Consider the following 20449-nt stretch of genomic DNA (forward strand, 5'->3'; position numbering starts at 1 on the left):
TGAACCTCAAAAACTCCCAGAAAAGTTAGAAGAAGAAAAAAAAATCATATGCATATTTAAGTTTTATTTTGTTTTGGAGGCGCCTGATGTTTATTATGGGGATCCTGGGTGGAACATGTAGACCGACACGCTGACACAAAGACTAAAATCTATTACCCCCCCTCCCTCCCCCCCTCCGGACGTCCAGGTCCGCTTGACTGATAGCGATGGCCTTGGAGGCGGACGGCGACAGAGGTTCATCAAGAAGCGCTCATGAAAAACATCCGCGGGCAGCGTTGGAGCGCAACGGCTACGTGAAGACATGTGTCACCCCGTTGCACCGAGACGCACGGAGCCAGTCGTGGCTGAGACTCGCCGTGACATGGACTTGCCGAGGAGTGTCATCTGCGGTCTGCGTCGCCTCCGTCTCCGTTATTCTCGCTCTGCTGCTCAGATTGGTCGACTGGGATGCAGACAGCAGCAGCAGCAGCAGCAGCAGCAACCAAAATAGCAGCGGCTCCGGCTCTTCCCTTCATTTCGCGCTAGGCTGCCTGGCGGAGCTGCTGTCGGCCGCCTGCTCCTGCGTCTCCCCCGTTTTCACACTCGTATGTGCCTCCTTCTGGCTCGGACTCTATCTGATCCGCCGCGGGGTGCCCGTCCGCACCGCGCTCTTTCTGTTCGCGGCGTGCCACCTGGGCGAAGCCGCGGCGCAGTCCGTCCTGCGCGGCGCCGAGGAGCAGCTGCTGTCCCCCCCCGCCACCCTGGTGGTCCTCGGCTGCCTGGGCAGCGGGGCTCTGCTGGTCGTCCGGCTGCGTCAGGGAGTGTCCGTCCTCGTCTTCGTTAGCGTGATCAGGGCCGTCTCCCTCGTCTCTCTGGGCAGGTTCCGGGCCAGCTGGAGACCCTACCTGGCCTACCTGCTGGGGCTGCTGGGGGTTTTGCTTGCGAGGTATGCTGACCGGCTCCTGCCGGCCTCAGGGACCAGCGGGACGGGGTGCTGTGGCTCTGTGACCGGGGCGAAGGAGGAGGACATCCCTGTCTTCAAAAGGAGACGGAGGTCCAGCTCCATAGCGGCCTCGGAGATGATGGCTCACGGTCAGAGCAACAGCAAGTCTCACCGCAGGACTTCGCTGCCCTGCATTCCGCGGGACCAGGTAAGACATGTCCAACTTTGGACGTCCGAACCGGAGCGGGGCGGCTCACGGTCCTCCAGCTTCGTGGTCTCCGCCGGCTTTAGGCTGATGACATGTGCGTTCGCTTCATGACACCGCACCAACCGGGACACTCCGGCTGTAATAACACGCTTTATTATTCCCCCATTCATATATATCCCGGTATGATTGTGACTTTACGCCTGCTTTGGTGTGAATTGCGGCATCACACACACACACACACACACACACACACACACACACACACACACACGCACACACACACACACACACACACACACACACACACACCGCTGTTTACCTCACCGCTGTTAATTTGGTCTTCATCATTGCGCGGTGCCGTGTCTGTGCTGCTGAGAAGCAAATGGATGGTGCACTTAGCATGCCGAGTCACTGGCGGAGCGTGCGTGCGTGCGTGTGTGCGCGCGCGCACGTGCATAGGTGTGAGCTCGCATGTAAATATGTTAAAAGCCTGCGTTTATCGTGCGTGTGGCTCGTGGTGTAGCGCACGTGTTTCCAAACTTCACACATGATGGAGCCACATTTGACGCCCGTCTGTCCTCATAGGAACCTCGGTCCTCTCGGTGTGCAGTATCAGTGTATTTAAGGCTGTCCGTACTCTCATGTGTTAATTAAAACACATCCCAGTTGTTCATCTTTTTTGTTGTTGTCGGAAGCTGTGTAGAGAATGCAGGCGTTTACAATGCGGCCCATTGTTAAAATGAGATGGATGTGAGCAGAATCCATGAATGAGGTGGACGTGCTCTGCCCTGAATACTTTTCCAATGTGCTAACATGGCACTTGAAGCACACGCTCTGTCCAACTTGAGCTGCTAACATCCCAGAATAACACCTTTTTAGTTTTCATTTTCAATGAATCACAGTGTCCACATGTTCTTGATTTGAAATGTCCAGTTATGTTATGAAATACTTTTAAATGTGATGGACGGGCATATAGAAACATATTTTTTTTGTTCAGTTACAGACTGTCCGAGTTGAAGTCCTTAATAAAATATATTTTCTGGATTTTCCCTCTCACATAGGCAATATTACTTACTATATACCCCTTTGCAGTTCACTTATTAATAATAATCTGTTTGATAACAGAAAGAAATGCATAGATTGAAGTCAATAATTATATTAATATTTTATAATAGCATCTCATATGTAAGCAATTGACATTTTAAATAACATAAAAGCATATCACATCATATTTGAATGTGATGTTATTTACAGCCAGGTGTTCCCGCGGTTACACTGATGCTTCCTGTCTTTGCCCCTGAATGTGTGCCCAAAGTGACAAAGACCAAGCGATTTTTATTTTTTTTGGGGGGGGGGGGGGGGTTGAACAAGGAGCTGGCGAGGTTTTGGAGATGAAATAGAGATGGTAATCCATACGCATGCATGTGCGGTGAGTATTCACAGAGATCATTCCAGGGAGTTGAGCTTGTGTCACACTCGCCCGTGTGGGGCTTATCTGAAGAAGCGGCTTAATCCCAACTGATTACGCTGGTCTTTTCCCTCCGTTGGCAACGTTGCTCTGATCTCGTTTGCAGATTTTTTAAACTAGAGAAGAAAAGAAAGTGTGACTGAGAAAGAAAAGCTCAATAGCAGTAATGAATTGGCTCATCAGATCTCTACTTTTGATTCATCGTGTCGTCTACTGAGTGAATTCAGAGGTAGTGGGATGACGGGTTACTAGCACTTGATTGCATTTTCCTAGACATTAAAATAATGCAGATTCTCTATCAGATTCCTGTATTATTCCATCTAGATATTTGATTTGTTCATTTTCTCCCGTGGTGTTTGTAATCAAGATGGTGCAAAGCCAATTTTAAGGTGTTCTTTATGGGGGAAAAAAGCTGTAGCTTCCTTTTATGGTGAGATCTGAACTTATTGTAAGTAAGTTGAGCTGCACGTGTTCTAGTCTGTGCACTAGACTGTGTGGGTGTTGCTGAGTCACCAGTGGCCCTGCTACAGTGCTACTACACACACCTTTCAGAGTGTGCTGATCCAGGATCACACGCGTCATCCCATCTCGCAAAACTTCTTTCTGTCATTTGTAACGCGAGCGCTGATCCCACATCAGCTCGTCGGACTTTGGATACGTGGTCCTCTCGTTGGTAACCGGTATCCAGGGAACGCTGAGTTGGAGGACTATCTGTACTAATTAGAACAGCTCCATTAGCCATTCTGCCTCATCATGTCTGGAACAGGACTGGTGACAAATTGAACGTCCAAACTTAAAATACCTCACAGTTGACCGGATGCTGAGGACAGCGTGTCCTCCCGTCACAGGGCACCAAGGGAGAGAAACACAAACACAGGCATTTTGGATTTCAGAGTTAAAGAGGTTACTGACAGGGTACCATTTACTAGATTGATTACTTTATACTTCATTTTTTATATATATAGTTAGTGTAGTTGAAAGTAGAAAGAGTTTTATAATATATAGAGAACAAAAATCCCTAAAAAGGTGTGCTGATATCCAAAAATAAAAGATTATTCAGTGTCAGTTTCCGGCCAAGTTCAATGTCAAACCTGTCCGCTGTTTGGTGCAGCTGATGATAAAAAAAATCTCTTTGTCAGAGCTTGTGTGTTTAAAAACAGTTGACTGCTGAGTGAACACATTCTTATTGTAAAGTCTAGTCACCATTGTCCTCAAGAGTTTACATAATCCAGATAAAAATATGCCAACTTTTTGCTAAATACACCATATTGCAATACATTGCCTTTATATCCATTATGCAACACTACACCTGTCAGAGACAATGCTGCAATAATGATGGCTCATTAGTGTCAAACGTATGCTGCTCACTCCAGAGTCAACTTCAGAGTGCTTTTTATGAAGGCGAACGGAAATGATTGAACGTTTGCACCCTCATAGACTTTATCCCTGCGGTTTAGTCAGTCCTGGACCTTTTTTGGAGCCTGGCGTTTGTCCACTCGCTTGAGGTATTACAGAACAGACATTGAACAAATAAGTCAAAGCAGTCGCTCATGCTTGTTTCTCTTAAGCTCTCCTTTCCTTTCTCTCCCTCAAAGTCTCCCTCTGACACACAGTTTGTAGGTACAGTTTATCCGTACTGTAGATAATGAAGCTCTCCAGAGTGCAGTTGTACCTGAGAGAAGGGGGGGGGGGGGGGGTTTCATCAAGCGTTGGATGTGCAGTATTTATGAAGCAGGCTGGTGCAGCCTGCCAAGCCAGAGGCAAGACAGGCACTCTGCTGAACTGAAGGCTGGAAAATAGCTTCGGCTATGCGGCTTTATTTCTGTATTTCTTTTTTTTTTTTTTTCTTATTTTTTGAGTTGAGAGGGATTTTTTTTTTTTGGTATTGCACTGCTATGCAGAACAAATGAGTTTATTCTAATGTAATGAGAGGTTTCTATACTGTTAATATGGTGCCAAGTTGAGTCTTAATATTTGAGGGTTTTGACATGGATTGTAGTCCACTTCTTTCAGGCCTAGCTCCACACGGAGGCATGCGTTTGGACAGAAGTCGTTTGTCTTTTAGCCAGGGTCTCAGTGGGATGGGGATTTTTTTGGGGGGGGAAAGGCTTCTGCTAGCGGTTTTTTTTTTTGGGTCACATGCAAGTGAAAAGCACTCGCTGTATGCAAGATAACAATTGCTATAAATAGATTTTTGTTGTACTACAAATGGAAAGTAGAAAGCCTTAGCACGGTGACACAAATTAAATAATTACCCCCCAAAAATAATTAAATGTATTTTTATTTCTACATCTTTGTTTGATAAAATATGGAGGTCAGACCTTGAATAAGGACATACTGTGTTGCATAACATAGTCATCATCTCATCATCATATAGAGTATCTTTGTGAGGGAGGAGGAGGAAGAGGAGAAGGAAGAGGAGGAGGAAGAGGAGAAGGAAGAGGAAGAGGAGAAGGAAGAGGAGAAGGAAGAGGAGGAGGAAGAGGAGGAGGGGGGCTCATGTGCTCAGAGATCTATTTGAGGGAAGGCCCACATTCTCTCATTGACGCAAGTACATTTCCAGGGAGACACGCACTCTGTTCCGGTTGCCGGAGTGAACTGACTTTGTCTAACATTGGCTGAGACTTATTAGACTTTTTTTTATACATTTCTAATGAATACATAACACAGTGACATTTAAACAACCCAGAGAGGGAATTAGTGCAGCATACACCCCTCTATTGATGACTTAATTGAATAATGTAGATCACTCAAGTAAAGCTGTTGGTATTATTTGCTCATTAAATAAGACCAATAAGGCCAAATAGGACTCTTGTGTAAAGTAGAATAAAAAAACGTGAGGAAAGAAGTGTAGTGAGATGTGCAGAAATTAGGCGAGCCGAAGGAAAAACATGGTTAGAAGGTAGGAATTTAGTAGCCGGGTCTGTACTGCCAGAGGAGCAGCCGTGGCCTTCTTGAATGGAACATTTCATTCAAAAGAAACACCGAGGGAAAAGCAAGAAAGGTAGACGGAGCGACAGACGCTGAAGATAATGGAGCGGCGATGGAAAGACGGGTTAAAAAAAAGGAAGGAAGACAACACACTGGCATTAGCACAGGCTGCATCCAGCCCCAAGCAGCAGTCAAATAGCCACATGCTTGTGAGTGTGTGTGTGTGTGTGTGAGGGAGGGGGGGTGGACAAACTAGCTTTAGGGGACCTAATGCAGGAGCTGCTGCGTGAGAGAGGAGCAGGGAGGCAGCGAGAGGAGGGGGAGAGAGAGAGTGTTGAAAGATTTGCTGGGGAGGAGGGTGAGGGGAAAGCGGGGGAGTGAGAGGAGGTTTTGCTGCCAAGTGCGGCAGAAGTGTTGATGGTAAAAGGACAACTATCTGGTCCCCGTGTTCAACCTCCCCGCTGCCATTTCTAAACACGCCATCCCTCCGAGCTCTCGCACGGACTCGCAGACGCACTGCTGAGGCAAGTCTGTGTCGAACGCATGTGGGGGGGGGGGTTTCTCCGTGCGACAAATATCGTGTCTGTTTTTGTGTGTGTTTGTCTCCGCGTAATGTGAGTATGGCATTATGCCATATGCTCCCGCGGAGGGAGGAGAGGGCCGGAGAAAGAGAGAGAGAGAGAGAGAGAGAGAGAGAAAGAGAGAGAGGCCTCCACAGCTTAATTCTGAAAGGCAGCAGCAAATTATTTTAACCTGGCCTGGCCACGACTGTATACACGTGCACACACACACACACACACACACACACATACAGTGGCTTTCCTGCTGGCTGTCCAGATGAGGTTTGGTGGCCTTGGACAAGGATTGCCTTGTTACTTGTTTCAATGGTGTGTTTAAGCTCCAAAATATGCTTGGTGAGGGGGGGGGGGGGGGGGGGTGCTTGGCCTGGGCAGGGGGCAGCATCGACGAGCAGAATCTGGACTTGTCCATACGTCCGTCTGTACGTCTGTGGACTTTTCTCTCTCAAACACTCAGTCAGCAGGAGAGACTCATAAACAGTTCTGCTCTGACAGTTTTATGCGGGTGCTCTACTGTTTTTATTACCTTCGTCAGTCTGAGCGTTTAGGAAAATAAATTTCACACAACATAATCAGGGATTTCCTATTTGAACCTATTGGTTACTCTGTGGACAGTCTGGACAGTTTGTGAACCTTCAAATCATTTGGGGGATAGGTGGCAAGAATGGTTGGCATTCATGTGTTCTTTCACAAATACGCCGTTGGTTCGCCCACACTAAAGGATTTTTAAAAGCAATGTACAACTGCTGCTCCTTCTCCGGCGACGCCATGTTGAGAGCTGCTGAGAGGCAATCAAAAGTCTCATATTATGCCCTTTTAAATGATGTTGAACATGTGAGAGATCCTGAACACAATGACACGTGATGATACATTTAACAGTTTTGTGTGAATGGTAAAAATGGAGACTGATTCTCGTATAGTGCTGACCTTCCTGGAGCGTTCCTGTATTACACTGTTGCAGACTGACCTACCTACCTGTAAAATAATGCTGACTTTAGTTTGTCTTTGTATAATTACCACCAAAAGCAACACATCATTTATCCTGTAAACAAGCGGCTCCAGGCGACTCCGTGTCATTATCATTTAAAAACCATTAAATTCCCGTTAAAGAGCCATACAACTGTGTGGCGCGTCTCTTCTGATGATGCACACTGACAACACGGTTTCCTCTCAACCCATCTGCGTTGCATGTATTTCCTCGTGTTCGCAGGATACACTCATTGTTTGTTTTTGTGTTTTATTGTCATGGGATTTGTTGAAAATAATAAAAAAGATAAATCTAGCCTAATCCATTAAAAGCAATACCAGTTAATCTTGGAGGAAAGGGCATTACTTATTCAGTAATCTCGCAGAGTGACACAATTTCGGCGGGGGGCTTTTGTTAGAATTTAAATGTAGAACCAATTAAAAATTCTGCCTTTGGCCTTTATCATCCTGCGTTTCCACGGTTCTCCAAAACCTCTGCATAGATAAGTGAGATCAAAACAGCAGAGTTTCGGTAAACTTAAAGGGAGTTCAACCTTCGCCAAGGTCCCAGATGTGCTGTCCTCCTCGTAAAGCAGGACCTCTATTCCGCGTCGTTGTGGGTTGGATCACTTACCCAGTCAAGCAACGTCTCTGTCTCACACACACACACACACACACACACACAGTCAGCTGCCAGCCTCATATGTATGTATGTTGCAATACGATCAGCAGCTCCAGTCTCCTCAGCTTGCCTCCATAGTACGCAGCTTCCATGAAGAGGAAAAAAACCCTCTTGTTGCCTCTACCTCGCACGCACATACAGCACGGACACAAATGCAAATTTTTTTTGTGATGAATACAAATCACTGCTGCTTTCATTACAGTCTTCCTGCTTGGCGTTCAGTCTATCTATGCATCATTGAGCACCACTCAAATACAGGTGTGTGTGTGTGTGTGTGTGTGTGTGTGTGTCCGCTCTTCCTCGTGGTTTATGTTCGGTCAACAGTCTGCTGACAGTGTGTTTGTCTTGGACGCCTCCAGCCTGCCTGTAGATGACCCAATCAGATAATCAAGGGTATAATTGCATCACATGCATCTGGGAGTGTTTTTCCCTTCCATTATCCCTCATAACGCATGCATACACGTCTCTCGCTCTCTCTCTCTCACACACACACACACACACACACACACACACACACACACACACACACACACACACACACACATGGACACACTCACTTGCTACAGACACACACAGATGACGTCCATACGGCAGTTAATTGCCAGAGGTTGTCTCGGTTGAGACCGATGATGTCCACTCGTCGTCGTCTGGACATAAAAATGCAGAAAGAGCTGACACATCGTGACTCGTGACACGCATCACGCACACCTGCTCCTTTCAAACTGAAGTTCTGATAGTGATGACGAAGTGGAACGTGAAATGATGGATAAAAGAGTGCAATGTTACTTTGCTTCTGATGTTTAAAATAACTCGCTATGGATATTTCGGTATGAGATTGCCCTCATTTTCATGTGGTAATTCAAATGCACTCATTTAGTTATATTGGACAATCAACGAGGCTTTGCTTTTTATACTTTGCATGCATCGTTATACCAATATAATGCCATTATATGTCTTAATGTAATGAGATTAGGGAGTAGTTTGATAAAAGTTACATAACTTTAATTCATAACGTATTATTAAAACACTGAATTGGAATCCTGTCCCAAAACCACTGGTGATGTGTACATTTTTTTATACATATGAAATGCAAAACACTATGCAACATGCACCATTACTACCCAAAAGGATGTTTTCAATGTCACTTAAAATGTCTCTGATGTGAACCCTGAATCTGGGTTGTTGTTGTGTACATGGAGGAGCAGACCTCTCCTTCTGTGTTGCTTCAAAAGCCCAAATGTACCTTATTCTGATACAACTGTTTTGAAAACGTGACTTCTGTAATGCTGAGCAAAGTTAAGCGGCTATTAGATGAACCTACATTAAAAGTCCTTGTAGTCTAAATTGGGATGCATCTGATCTCCCGTCTTAAAGTAAGAAAATAAGTGCTTTTTAAGAGTAGTTGAGGTAAAACTATGATGAAACATTTATGAGGAGTCATCTTAAATTAAAAATTAGCACGGCCCAAATCTTACTTGCACTTCAGTAGGTCTTGTCTCAGGAGGAATGTACACATCTGATTACATCCAGCCATTTCTTTACATAGTTTAATCCAGTATGGATTTGTAAAGTGGGTTTAATTTGCTTGTAGGAACTTCAAGCTCTGAAGGGTATTTGAATGCTTCATTTGTATAAAAAGTATTTTGGTGCGTTATTTCTCAGTCTGGAGCTACAGTAGACGACGGAGAGAGGCTTTAGTGACTTTAGAGACATGAATATGACTGGACTGCATCATTCATTTGGGTAATATTTTTCCCTTGGGCCATTTTGTCTCAGGCAATGGACATCTATAGTACAAAAAAATCTTTCTCCCCCTTTATCTGTTTGTGTCTCTTGTATTATCTCTTGTATTCTCTCAGCCTTTCTCTGCCTTGCTTCCCCCTCTCTCTCTCTCTCTCTCTCTCTCTCTCTCTCTCTCTCTCTCTCTCTCTCTCACACACACACACACACACACACACACACACACACACACACACACACACACACACACACACACACACTTTCTGTCACTTTTTTTGTGTGCCTGTCCCTCTATGTTTTCTCTCCCACTCACCCGATTTCCTCTCTGTCCAACTTTCACAGGACAAATGCCAAAGGCTCTATTATTGTGTCCTCAGCTGCCATCACTCACTGTGTTATGTAAGACATGGCTGATGTGTGTGTGTGTGTGTGTGTGTGTGTGTGTGTGTGTGTGTGTGCATGTGGGCTTGTGTTGTTGCCTGGCTGCAGTCCTAATAAATCTTCTCTTAGTTCACAATCATCCCAGTGTATTCTAACTGAGGTCAGGCGTGTTTCAGATCTCCTGACGTGCGCCGTGTCTCAACCTTGACCTCTTGTTCTATGGCGATGCTCAGTTCTATAAGTCTATATAAAAATTGCCAGGAATGTGGGGTTAAGCGAGTACATGGAACCATGTTTATCTAAAAGATGCAGGTTGTAGCCTTGATTATACTAAAGCTGACATTCTATAGCCTAACAAGGTGATGTTTTGTCCCTTATTAGAGGTGTGGCCAACTGTTAAAAAGCCTGAATATGATTTTGATGAAAGGGAATCCAAATCAGCACAACAGAGTGACTAAAAGGGACACGTGAAGACACTTTGCAGCGGGACTCAAGCACTTGGACCACAAGTTTAATTCAATTAACAAGCAGTTGACGATCATTGTCGTAGATCACTGTGCTACATTGTCATACATCTCCCTGATGTCTGAGGCATATTTCAGGGTATGTTTAACCAGGTATGGAGCAGAGAGTCTATTTCAGGTCAAGTTTCAATATTCAGAAATAATTGGATCCCTTCTATAAATGGCACGCTGTTTTCTCTCCGCGAGCTGCGGTAAGGCATCGCCAAGTGAGCGCTTGGTTCTCAGAAGAGAAGGAGTCGGCCTTGGGGCCATGGTGTGTATACAGGATGGGACGCACACTGCACACACAAACTCTCTCTCTCACACACACACACACATTTTATATACTTTATGTGATATACTTTACACACACACACACACACAAATGCACACAGGACTATATACGCACAAGCATATACTGTATGCGTGTCCTGTCCCTTTAGGCCTGATGCAGCTTGTGCTCATGTCAACCTGTTCGCCTTCGTTCATTCAGCTTTTTTTTTCTTCTCCTCAACATCTTTCTCTTCCTTTATCCGCCTCCCACTCTTTTGCTTCTCTGTCCAATCTCATTCAACGAGGAATTCAATGAGCTAGCCCTTATTGGATGAAGCAGCTCTGTTGTGAACCAGGCTGAGTGCCCAGAAGAGCCTCTTCCTTTCTCTGGATTTGTTCTCCTTCAAGTTTCATACTCGCCGTCTTTCTTTTTGTTGTTGGTCTTTCAGTGTTTGCTAAGTGTTATCTTTTGCACACACACACACACACACACACACACACACACGCACACACACGCACACACACACACACACACACACACAAACAGACACACACACACACGCACGCACACACACACACACACACACACACAAACAGACACACACACACACACACACACACACACACACTCAAAGAGTCATAGCTTTTGTATGGACTATATACCAGCCTCAATATAGAGAAATAATCTTATCATCTTATGTCATGGATACTTGTATTTAAATTGTTCAAGGCAACAATGTGGTGCATTTTTTTTTGCTGAGATATGAATCATATTAAACGACTAACGCAGGTGTTTTCACTTATGTTGTCCAATTAAGGCTCTTCTCAGGACGGGCGTGTACAGACTTTTGATTGACAGCTCCCTCGCTCTATAGTTAGCTTTGTTGCACCTGTTACTCATTGTAAGTAGTTTGTAGGGTTTGATTGACATCACATACATTAAATGTAAATTTTAAGCTTAGCTCCACTCAACCAAAGAACTTGTATTGATAAGTGCAATTGCAACATCAGCGTGCCGTACAAAAGTACAACCAAAGGAAAAGTGAATATTTGCGTGGCGTACAGTTACAAACGTGATTTAAATTAAATCCTTCACATTGAGTTGATTGATGCTAAAAAGTGGGCCTGATAAGCAGAGGCCTGTGGCTCTAGTTGCTGATTGATTGATGGATGGATGTCATGTTAGTATTGGTTGAAATTGGTTGGTACCAATTGGATGTAAGCACACGTCATCTTTGTTTTAAAAGAAGAGGATAATAAAAGTAAAGCCAATCCTTTCCCATCATGCATTGAGCTCCTGCATGTGATGGAAGAATGATATGCAGGACCAGGCTCTGGAAACTGCAACTTGTGAGAACATTACGGTAAGAAGCACAGGAAATGTTTACGGGCATGCTGCACATTGTACTGAGAAATGCACCAGGGATCGATTCTAACAGCAAGCACTCCGCTGGGTCCTAATGCCCCATCATATGGGTCCTAATGCCCCATCATATACGTCCCCTGATTCTGAGCTTTATTTTATTTCACATCATAAATCAGACCAACAAAGCACGATAATTACGTAGGCAGGCTGCTATCCCTTTAATGATTTCATTAAAGTTATTATGCTGCTTCACGTCAGAATACGATGGGGTTTATTTCACACCTCACAATCCGTGCTTACTCAGCAGAAAGCTGAAACGTCTTAATATCAGGTATCCTCAGTATCATCTAGCTTTCAGGAAGCACAGACACAAAATGGGATGTAAGTCATTATGCATGCAGCTCCAAATGGAAGACCAGTGTCTGGACGCTCATGTTGTTTTCTCGTGGGAGTCAGCCTGAAATGCTAACGCCCAGCGACGTCGGTGTCAATCAGCCAGAGCAGAAAGCTGACAGAGAGAAGTGGGTTGTGGGAGCTGTGACGCACTCCCCTCTCACAGTAATAAGAGTAGAGAATGACAAGCTGGCGTCAGTAGCCTAACATGGGTACAACAACACGAGGGAAAAGCACTCCACTTAGCCGTGGAGCCTTGGAGGGAGGAGGGGAGGGAGGAAGAAGACGGGAATTAAATGGTGTGTGTGTGTGTGTGTGTGTGTGTGTGTGTGTGTGTGTGTGTGTGTGTGTGTGTGTGTGTGTGTGTGTGTGTGTGTGTGTGTGTGTTTCAGATGAGTTTTGTGCATGCATGAGGGCCCGTTTGCATGTGATTCATCTTACTCAGTGAAGCAAAAATGACAAGGAGATCGTGCAGGAATATGAACGCATGCTGTTATCATTCTATGTGTTTTGAATGGTGTAATTGCATTGTGTTATTGTTATTAATACTCTAGTTATTGTATTCTGTTCAGTGCATTTATCAGTACTTCATTCATTTATTCATTGCATTGCAGGTTTTAGTTGTTATGGTGTTCATCAATATACTATTATTCCTACTCATTGTTAAAGCCACATTCTGGCAATATGAAGATTATCTTGGCCAAAATGATTGTGATTCATGATATTATCCCGATTATCATATAATATGCTTAACATGGCACTCAAAAAAATCACTTAAAACGTTGTTTAAAAAATCAAACAAATATGTTTTATTGCATCATAGATAAGACACACCTTTTTTTAAACAATCAACATGATCTAAAATCAAAGAAAAGTCAAAAGAGTATCTCTCACTGCACAAATGTCCAACAAATAAAGTATCATAGAGAGATTCTAAAAAAAAGAAAAGAGGTCACCATTAGGGTTAGCTTATATAGATAAAATATCCTACTATAGTAGCCTATTTGTAATTTGATATAAAAGTGATATATCATGATATAGTACATCTGGAAATTCAATTTAGAATCAATATACAGATGAACTAACCAGATGGGAATATCTGTTCTTTGCTAATCCAGTGATTTAAAAACCTAGGACCAACTTTCATTGCAAGGATTTAAAACATTGACCATAATGAACCTAATAAAAGCATATATATATATATTATATATATTACATGGAAAATTATGTAGTTGTTGTTTGGTCTTGAGCATGAAATCTTACAGGAACATCATTATTAACTCCATTTTAAGATGCAACACAAACGCCTCTTAATCCATTAACCCACAGTGTTGAACTTTTGGAGCATGGCGTGTTATTTCTCTTTCTTATATGAAGCATTCCACACGTCAACAGATACGAGACATCATGCTACAGGACATGACGAGGATCACATGCAACCACACAACCGCTGCTTTCTGAGCTGCTGTTTATGTGCCGCACATGAGAAGGACATGACGAAGATGTAAATCTAAATGTGCGACTGACGCATGCATGCATTTACTTGACAGTACATGCAAAGGCTTAGTCATGCAACTGCGCTGTGAAACACACACACACACACACACACACACACACACACACACACACGCACACTTGCCTGAGGCTGTGTTGGTGGCTGCCGTCAGCACAATTCATTCACAGAGGACAAAAAAAAGAGCGGAGATATAAATGAAAATATGAACATAATTTAGCTTTTTTTCCGATGGTAATGTTTCATCGATGTATAATGTGTGGGCATGAAGTCATTTTTGAATGTGAGCACATATCCTGTAAAGTATTATGTGCTACATAGTGAGAGAAACGTGCTGTCCCCCAGCTCTGTAGCCTTACTTATTCATAGCTACTGTAAACAAGTCCTCTTACTGTGACTTCTGGGAACACGGGGGATTTCGGGGAACTTTCTGGTGATTAATGATAAACGACAAAACTTTGTTTGTCACGAAGATAGTTAATTATACACATTTGGACGTACTGTCTTTTCCTATTGCGATATCCCAACTGTAACTAGGGATGGACCGACTACTGGCCTCGCAAAGACGGATTCATTTGCATGTAAATTTGCATTGTTTGGTATTCACTTTAAATAGTAACGTTGGGCACAGCGCTCTGATGGATGTTTCAGTCGGCCTCTCACACACGTGCACAAAGAGGTCAATAAGGAATCGGCAGTGTGATCTGGTCTCACAGTGCATCGACAGGACCCCTGATACGCTGATTGGAAACAATTAGCATCAGTGAGCAGCGCTAACATGGTTTGGACTGATGGTGATGAGTCGTGCCTGGCGTGTGTGTGTGTGTGTGTGTGGGTGGGTGAGTCATCATCAACCAGCCCAGGAGTCCCATCTCTCTCTCTCTCTCTCTCTAACACACACACACACACACACACAGGCAGCTTTGCCAAATCTTTTTGGCAAGCTGGTTGTGTTGAGTGGGTAAACAAGTATTCTTGGGGTTACTATGAACCAGTGAGTTCAGTAAACGTGAGCTGTGTCATCAGACAACAACACCACGGTACAAGCAGATTTACGTTGCCTGAAACAAGGTGCAATGATCGTGACAGTTTGAATGTGCCATGTAGTCATTTAAAAAAAACGACCAGCAAATTATAATGGACAAACGCTTTGGTTTGCAATTGTATGCAATTTTGCACACATTTGCCATATCACCAGATGAAGAGAGGCGAGATGAGGTAATGATATAGCAGCCGCTCTTTGGTGTCTTTCATCGTTTTCACTTCAATGAATCACGTTATACAGAAGTTCATCGGTATGGTAATTAAAGAGGAGCTAATTTATTTATTTGTTATTTTTTACTCTAAATTTTGATTTGCGATCATCCCAGAAATGTCCCGTGTCTCTGCTGAGATCTATAAGAACAGTTGCTGGCCAGTAGGGGTTTTGGTCTGGCTTGCTGGGTTCTTCAGGAGTGTAGTGAGCCATGACAAACACAAGTGTGTGTGTGTGTGTGTGTGTGTTGGTGCACGCGTGCACCCTACACGACTTTGTCATAGTATGCCATAACATGCACAGTTACACACACACACACATTCACACTGCTGTTGGTTTAAGTAAGAACACAGGGTTTAAGCCTAGTGTGTCTCAGTCCTGTAAACAACCCCAAATGATTTCACACTGACAGAATGGACCTCACAATACACCGTATTTCCACGTTGTAGCTGTGGTGGATTAAAGAAGTATTTCTTTTTACAACGCAAACAGGATGTTTTCCTTAAGCCTCGGGGGCTGCTGAAGAAATCGCTGTGGTTTGGAATGGTAATGATCTTGTTCTAATAATGAGATTGATGCAGCACTTAGATGTAATTTAGAAGTATTTACGGGTAACATAACTCCTGTTTAACATGCATAATAGACTACAGTGTTTAATGTAGTATTTGTTACATTCTACTTTAATTGAGAGAGCCGGATAAATAATGTCTTGAATTTGTAACCGATGAGAATTGTTCTGCGGTTTGGATCACTGGTACTCTCTGGAAGTATTGTGATTTTGCACGTTTTAAAAATGTGAAATACAAGGCAGGTGAAACTAAAGGGACTAAGTCTAATAGACTTTTGGGGTTAGTACGTTGATGGACTGGTGACCTGCTCAAGGTTGAAATACTGTTATCCATCTAGTGCATGATGGGATCAGCCTCCTTTGAATGTGAATGATTTTTATTTAATGTGATGTGAATTTGCAGACTAAGTCTACATTTTATGTTCTTGTTCATGTATGGATTTATCACACATACAGCAGGCGTGTCCCTGAGAACAGATTTAAGTTCTGCATACTGCAAAAACACCCCTGAGATGAGCAGTTTTCATGAAAACAAAAAGAGCTCCCCCTGCAGTGTGCAGTGTGGTCATGCATGTGTTGGCCATCCCAGCAACGTAACACTCGGCGTGTGTGTGTGTGTGTGTGTGTGTGTGTGTGTGTGTGTGTGTGAAGTTGAACCTTCCTTCCTTGCACACAGTGTTTTTACCTATGCTGATACGGAGCCATGCTGAAATTTGCATGAGTGCAATTAGGAGAAGTCTACTTAAGACTGAATGATGGAGCTGTCAAAGATTATATGGCTCAGAAGTGCATTAGGCCTTTTTGAGATTTCCCAGCCTCTTATAGACTTGACATGAGACGCGCATTTGAGCCGTAATGGAGGCCTTCAAGGAACAGCAGAGCACAGAGGAGGATTTAAGGGCCTGTAAATGATGGGAGCTGAAATGTGTGGGTAGTTTGGGATAGAGGGGAGAGGGACTCATCAAGTCTGATTTCTGCCACGGTGCCGCACTGTAACTGCATAATTACCTCAATATAGCACCCTTGTTTTCCGTCTTGACGGTTAAATAAACATTGGAAACACAAAGAACATATTCCAAAATGGTGTATACGTATTTTACATGATTTTGGAGTGTGATTCAGCATTACAGTGACTTTTTCTTCTTCCAAACAAGCTCCCTTCGCATCCCGAGGGGCTCACATAAAACATGAATCCGCTGTATTAGGCAGATTATCTCATCTGCCATTCAAGATGCAAAGTCATCTCCTGTGCATGACAGTTGCACTGTCAGGTCGTCTCATTTTATTCCATATTATACAGCAGCCTACGATCTGTGACAGCGAGGGCGGGCCACAGACTCGGCACACACTCGCAGACTCAGACGGAATCATCTATTATTAAAATTGCCCATTTCTTTTTGCACAAGAAGCATTCTGCACATTGGCATTTGGCAATCACTTAAAAGGAAGATAGAGTAGAGCCAAAGCCATGTTTGAACATTAAAAATGAATAGAACGTGAAGCTTAACTTCACATGAGTGTCATTAAGCAGTTAGCTATAGCACTCAATTACATTTAGGATTAACCTCGTCAGGCAATTTACCTGCAAAAGAGCTGCAATTCTGAATTTCTTTCCACAATCACTTTAAAATGTTGTTTTTTTTAAAGATGAATTCATATTAAGTATAGAAACTAATGTACTGTCTCACTAAATCAATTTGAGTGGGTATCATTATACATGAAGGTGCTTATTATCAAGTTAAAGAAAAATATTTATCGTTTTTACACATTGTATAAATATTACATAACATAAATCCTTGCATTGACCTAATGACAGAACTTAATAAGCCTCTAGTTGGTGATTATTGTGTGAACCTTTGTTCTGAGTTGTGGTGACAGACCCTGTAAGGCAAGGCACAAAAATAATGGAATGCCATGTGGTGTGAATCTCCACTGGACATCATTTTTTAATGCAAACCCCCCCCCAAAACACTCATTTTACTCACGCAGTAGGGATGCAACATGGTGCCTAGCTGGGATGTCACAGTTTCCAGATTAACCTCTGCTGTCAGGCATGATTCCAGTGTCAAGCCGTCTCTATGTTCATAAAATAATTAATCAAAAATCAAAGTGCATAATGCTAACATGCTCCAGTACAGCAGTGGCTAGTTCCAAATTTAGTCTGAAATGGGTTTCCCATGTGTGTCTCTTCATCTCTACTAGTAGCTGTTATTAACGTGGCATATTGGTCCGGGGGGTCACACCCTATGATTTCTGCATTGTTTTGATAGTAACCTCTTGCTGCCATTTGAGGCCACTAGTTTTCTGCTGCACCTTTTTAATATTCCGGGTGTAGTAAAGAGATTGGTCTGGGATGTGTAGCGGTTAAACTAAAGCACAAATACTGGAAACGAGGAGGATCTGGTCAACCTGTCTCTGTCTTCCATAAGGTGCCACAACGTTTAGTAAAAGCCAGTCTGAAACTCATCGCCTGACTGTGAAATTTAATTATAGTTTTCTCTGACTGAAACCGTTGCAGTGAGGGGGCAGAGAGAAGGGTGGTCGTGCTGGGGAGCCGTATGCAGATCAGCCCTCCAGCATTAAGGGTGGTGTGTCCTTTTATTTTCTTCATCAAGAGTGCCTGCTCTTCCTTTATTTTTAGATGGGTTAATGGAGAGAGGGAAGAAGGGAGGAGGAAGTAAAGGAGAAGACAGCAGAAGGAGAGAGAAAAAAAAGTCCTGTGCTTTGATACGGTAGCGTGTCGTCGTGTCACACAGTGATGGGAGCTTTCTCTTCATATGCTTCTGTCTCCAGATTATGTGCCAGCCAGAATGCAACTACAAGAGAGCTCTGAGCAGATCCCAGGTCAGTGCAGCCCCGAGGGAGGTGGCATGCGTGTTTGGCATAGTTCCTTCCTCTTAGTGTTGGACCCGTTACCATGGGACATTGTGAAGCAGCTCATTTTAATTAGTTCAGTTCACAGATTTGTTCAGTTTTAAAGTTTTTGAATCCCGAATGAATGTAAAGCAGATTTGCGTGGTGGTGCTTTGTTTGTAACGTAAACCCGATGAGACTCTTTAGCTCTCCTAACCCTGAGGCCAGCAGGTCCTGTTGTGTCTCCTACTTTAATATACTGTACCTGTCAACTTGTACCAAACACTCGTAGTTATGATATAATTAAGTTTAGTAATAGAGATTCAGGTTAGAACGATTCATTCAGATAATAACACATAAAATAAAAGATGGATTCAGTTTAGACGGAAATAAAAACAGGTGATGTTCATCAAGGACACAACATCATAATGCCATAATGCGTAATACCACATCTGTATTACATTGGTTTAGATTTGATACTAAGATCATCCATAAACCTTAGCCAACAAGAAACCTATCATCCTAATAGGCTTTTAATAAAACTATACCTGGGTTTCCTGATGCAGAAAGCCTGCTCCTGATAATGAACATTTCTCGCTGCTCGGTTGTCATGCATCACCTGTTGTCACAGGAAACACTTGACAAGTAGTGGGCGTAGTATAACTGTGGCCAACTGAGCCCCGAACAACAATTTTATGGTCTATGGTCGAATCACTTTGATCTTTGTCCCGACGTTTCCTAGCAACCAGGTATTTTCAATACAACTGATTTCAGTGCAGTGCAGGTCTGCTCATCCCTGAACCACCGGAGAACATTTGCAATTGGCAGACGTGGAGGGAGGCAGGGGCGGGTGAGAAGGACGGAGGGAGGTTCATGAAGCAGCAGAGACGAAGGAGAGCGGGGGAGAGGAGAGAGTGTTCCTGGACCACGTTACTTAAATGTCAGTTGCTCTGGATTGAGATTCTCGCCACTGTGACATTTCAACTTGTGTTAAAGGGAGGGAAAGAGAGCGTAAAGCCGCTCCCTTCATATCTAAAGGAATCTAGGTATCAAGATCGGCATTGAACGCGAATGATGCAGAGAAGGCACTCGGCAAGCATCATGGGACGTCATCAGGACAACACACACCCTCCTAAACAGGTTCAGTATCGGTTTGACTGGAGTCTCTCCCTGTCAGTGTGAGTGTGTGTGCTGTATGTGCATGTGTGTGCTGTATGTGCATGTGTGTGTGTGTGTGTGTGCAGGAAGAGGAAAGACATTTAATCAGTCATGATGAGATGGTCTAAATAGGACAACTTGAAGCAACGTCTAAATTAAGCTTCTTGAGTTTTGTAGGTCAGTTCCGCTTGTGAGACTCTGGTGTTGGTGAGCAGGAGGGCGACGCCACAGAGAGACTCCTGTCACTCGGATGGGTGCTATTTGTTGAACGCCGTGTTCTATGAGGCCGGGACGTGTTATAGATCTGTGTTATCTCGCCGCCAACCCGTCGGGGGGTAACGTGCATAGTTTCATTATCTTCAACTCAAACTTGAAGAACAGCCGCGTCGATACCTATCGATCTCGCGTTAGCGCCGCCCTTGCACAATGTGAATATGCGAGACGGGAAGATTCATTGCAAAACGACGAACGGACGGTAGCGTCTGCCGTTCACACATGTCGACCGGCTCAGACAAAACGCATCTCAGCAAGCCGTCCATCCAAAACGTACTTTCACGACATCATTGTTATCAAATCAATACAGCTGTTAATGATTAATAGCCCCGCAACTGTGAGACGCTTTTTGCTCTGCGGCCCTCCAACTCTGCAATCGTCCTCCTGTATCCGGAACATGAACTTGGCCCCTGAGACT

The 20449-nt window shown here is 43.8% G+C and overlaps 1 protein-coding gene across 2 annotated transcripts in view; it reads left to right on the forward strand.

Annotated features, from left to right (window-relative positions):
* Positions 1-203: 203 nt before the first annotated feature.
* LOC311020370 (cGMP-inhibited 3',5'-cyclic phosphodiesterase 3A-like) overlaps positions 204-20449 on the forward strand; it is a gene marked incomplete at its 5' end in the record, with an annotated part of 41963 nt that continues 21717 nt past the window's right edge. Inside the window, one exon of one of the 2 annotated variants that reach the window (XM_084020367.1) lies at positions 204-1130. In XM_084020367.1, the coding sequence (XP_083876493.1) occupies positions 207-1130 (924 nt within the window). Of the gene's footprint in view, positions 1131-19671; positions 19741-20449 lie in introns of those variants that run through there. The other variant, XM_084020368.1, reaches the window with a different exon arrangement.

Source organism: Eutrigla gurnardus, assembly GCF_963514095.1.
Source record: "Eutrigla gurnardus genome assembly, chromosome: 10".
NCBI lineage: Eukaryota > Metazoa > Chordata > Actinopteri > Perciformes > Triglidae > Eutrigla > Eutrigla gurnardus.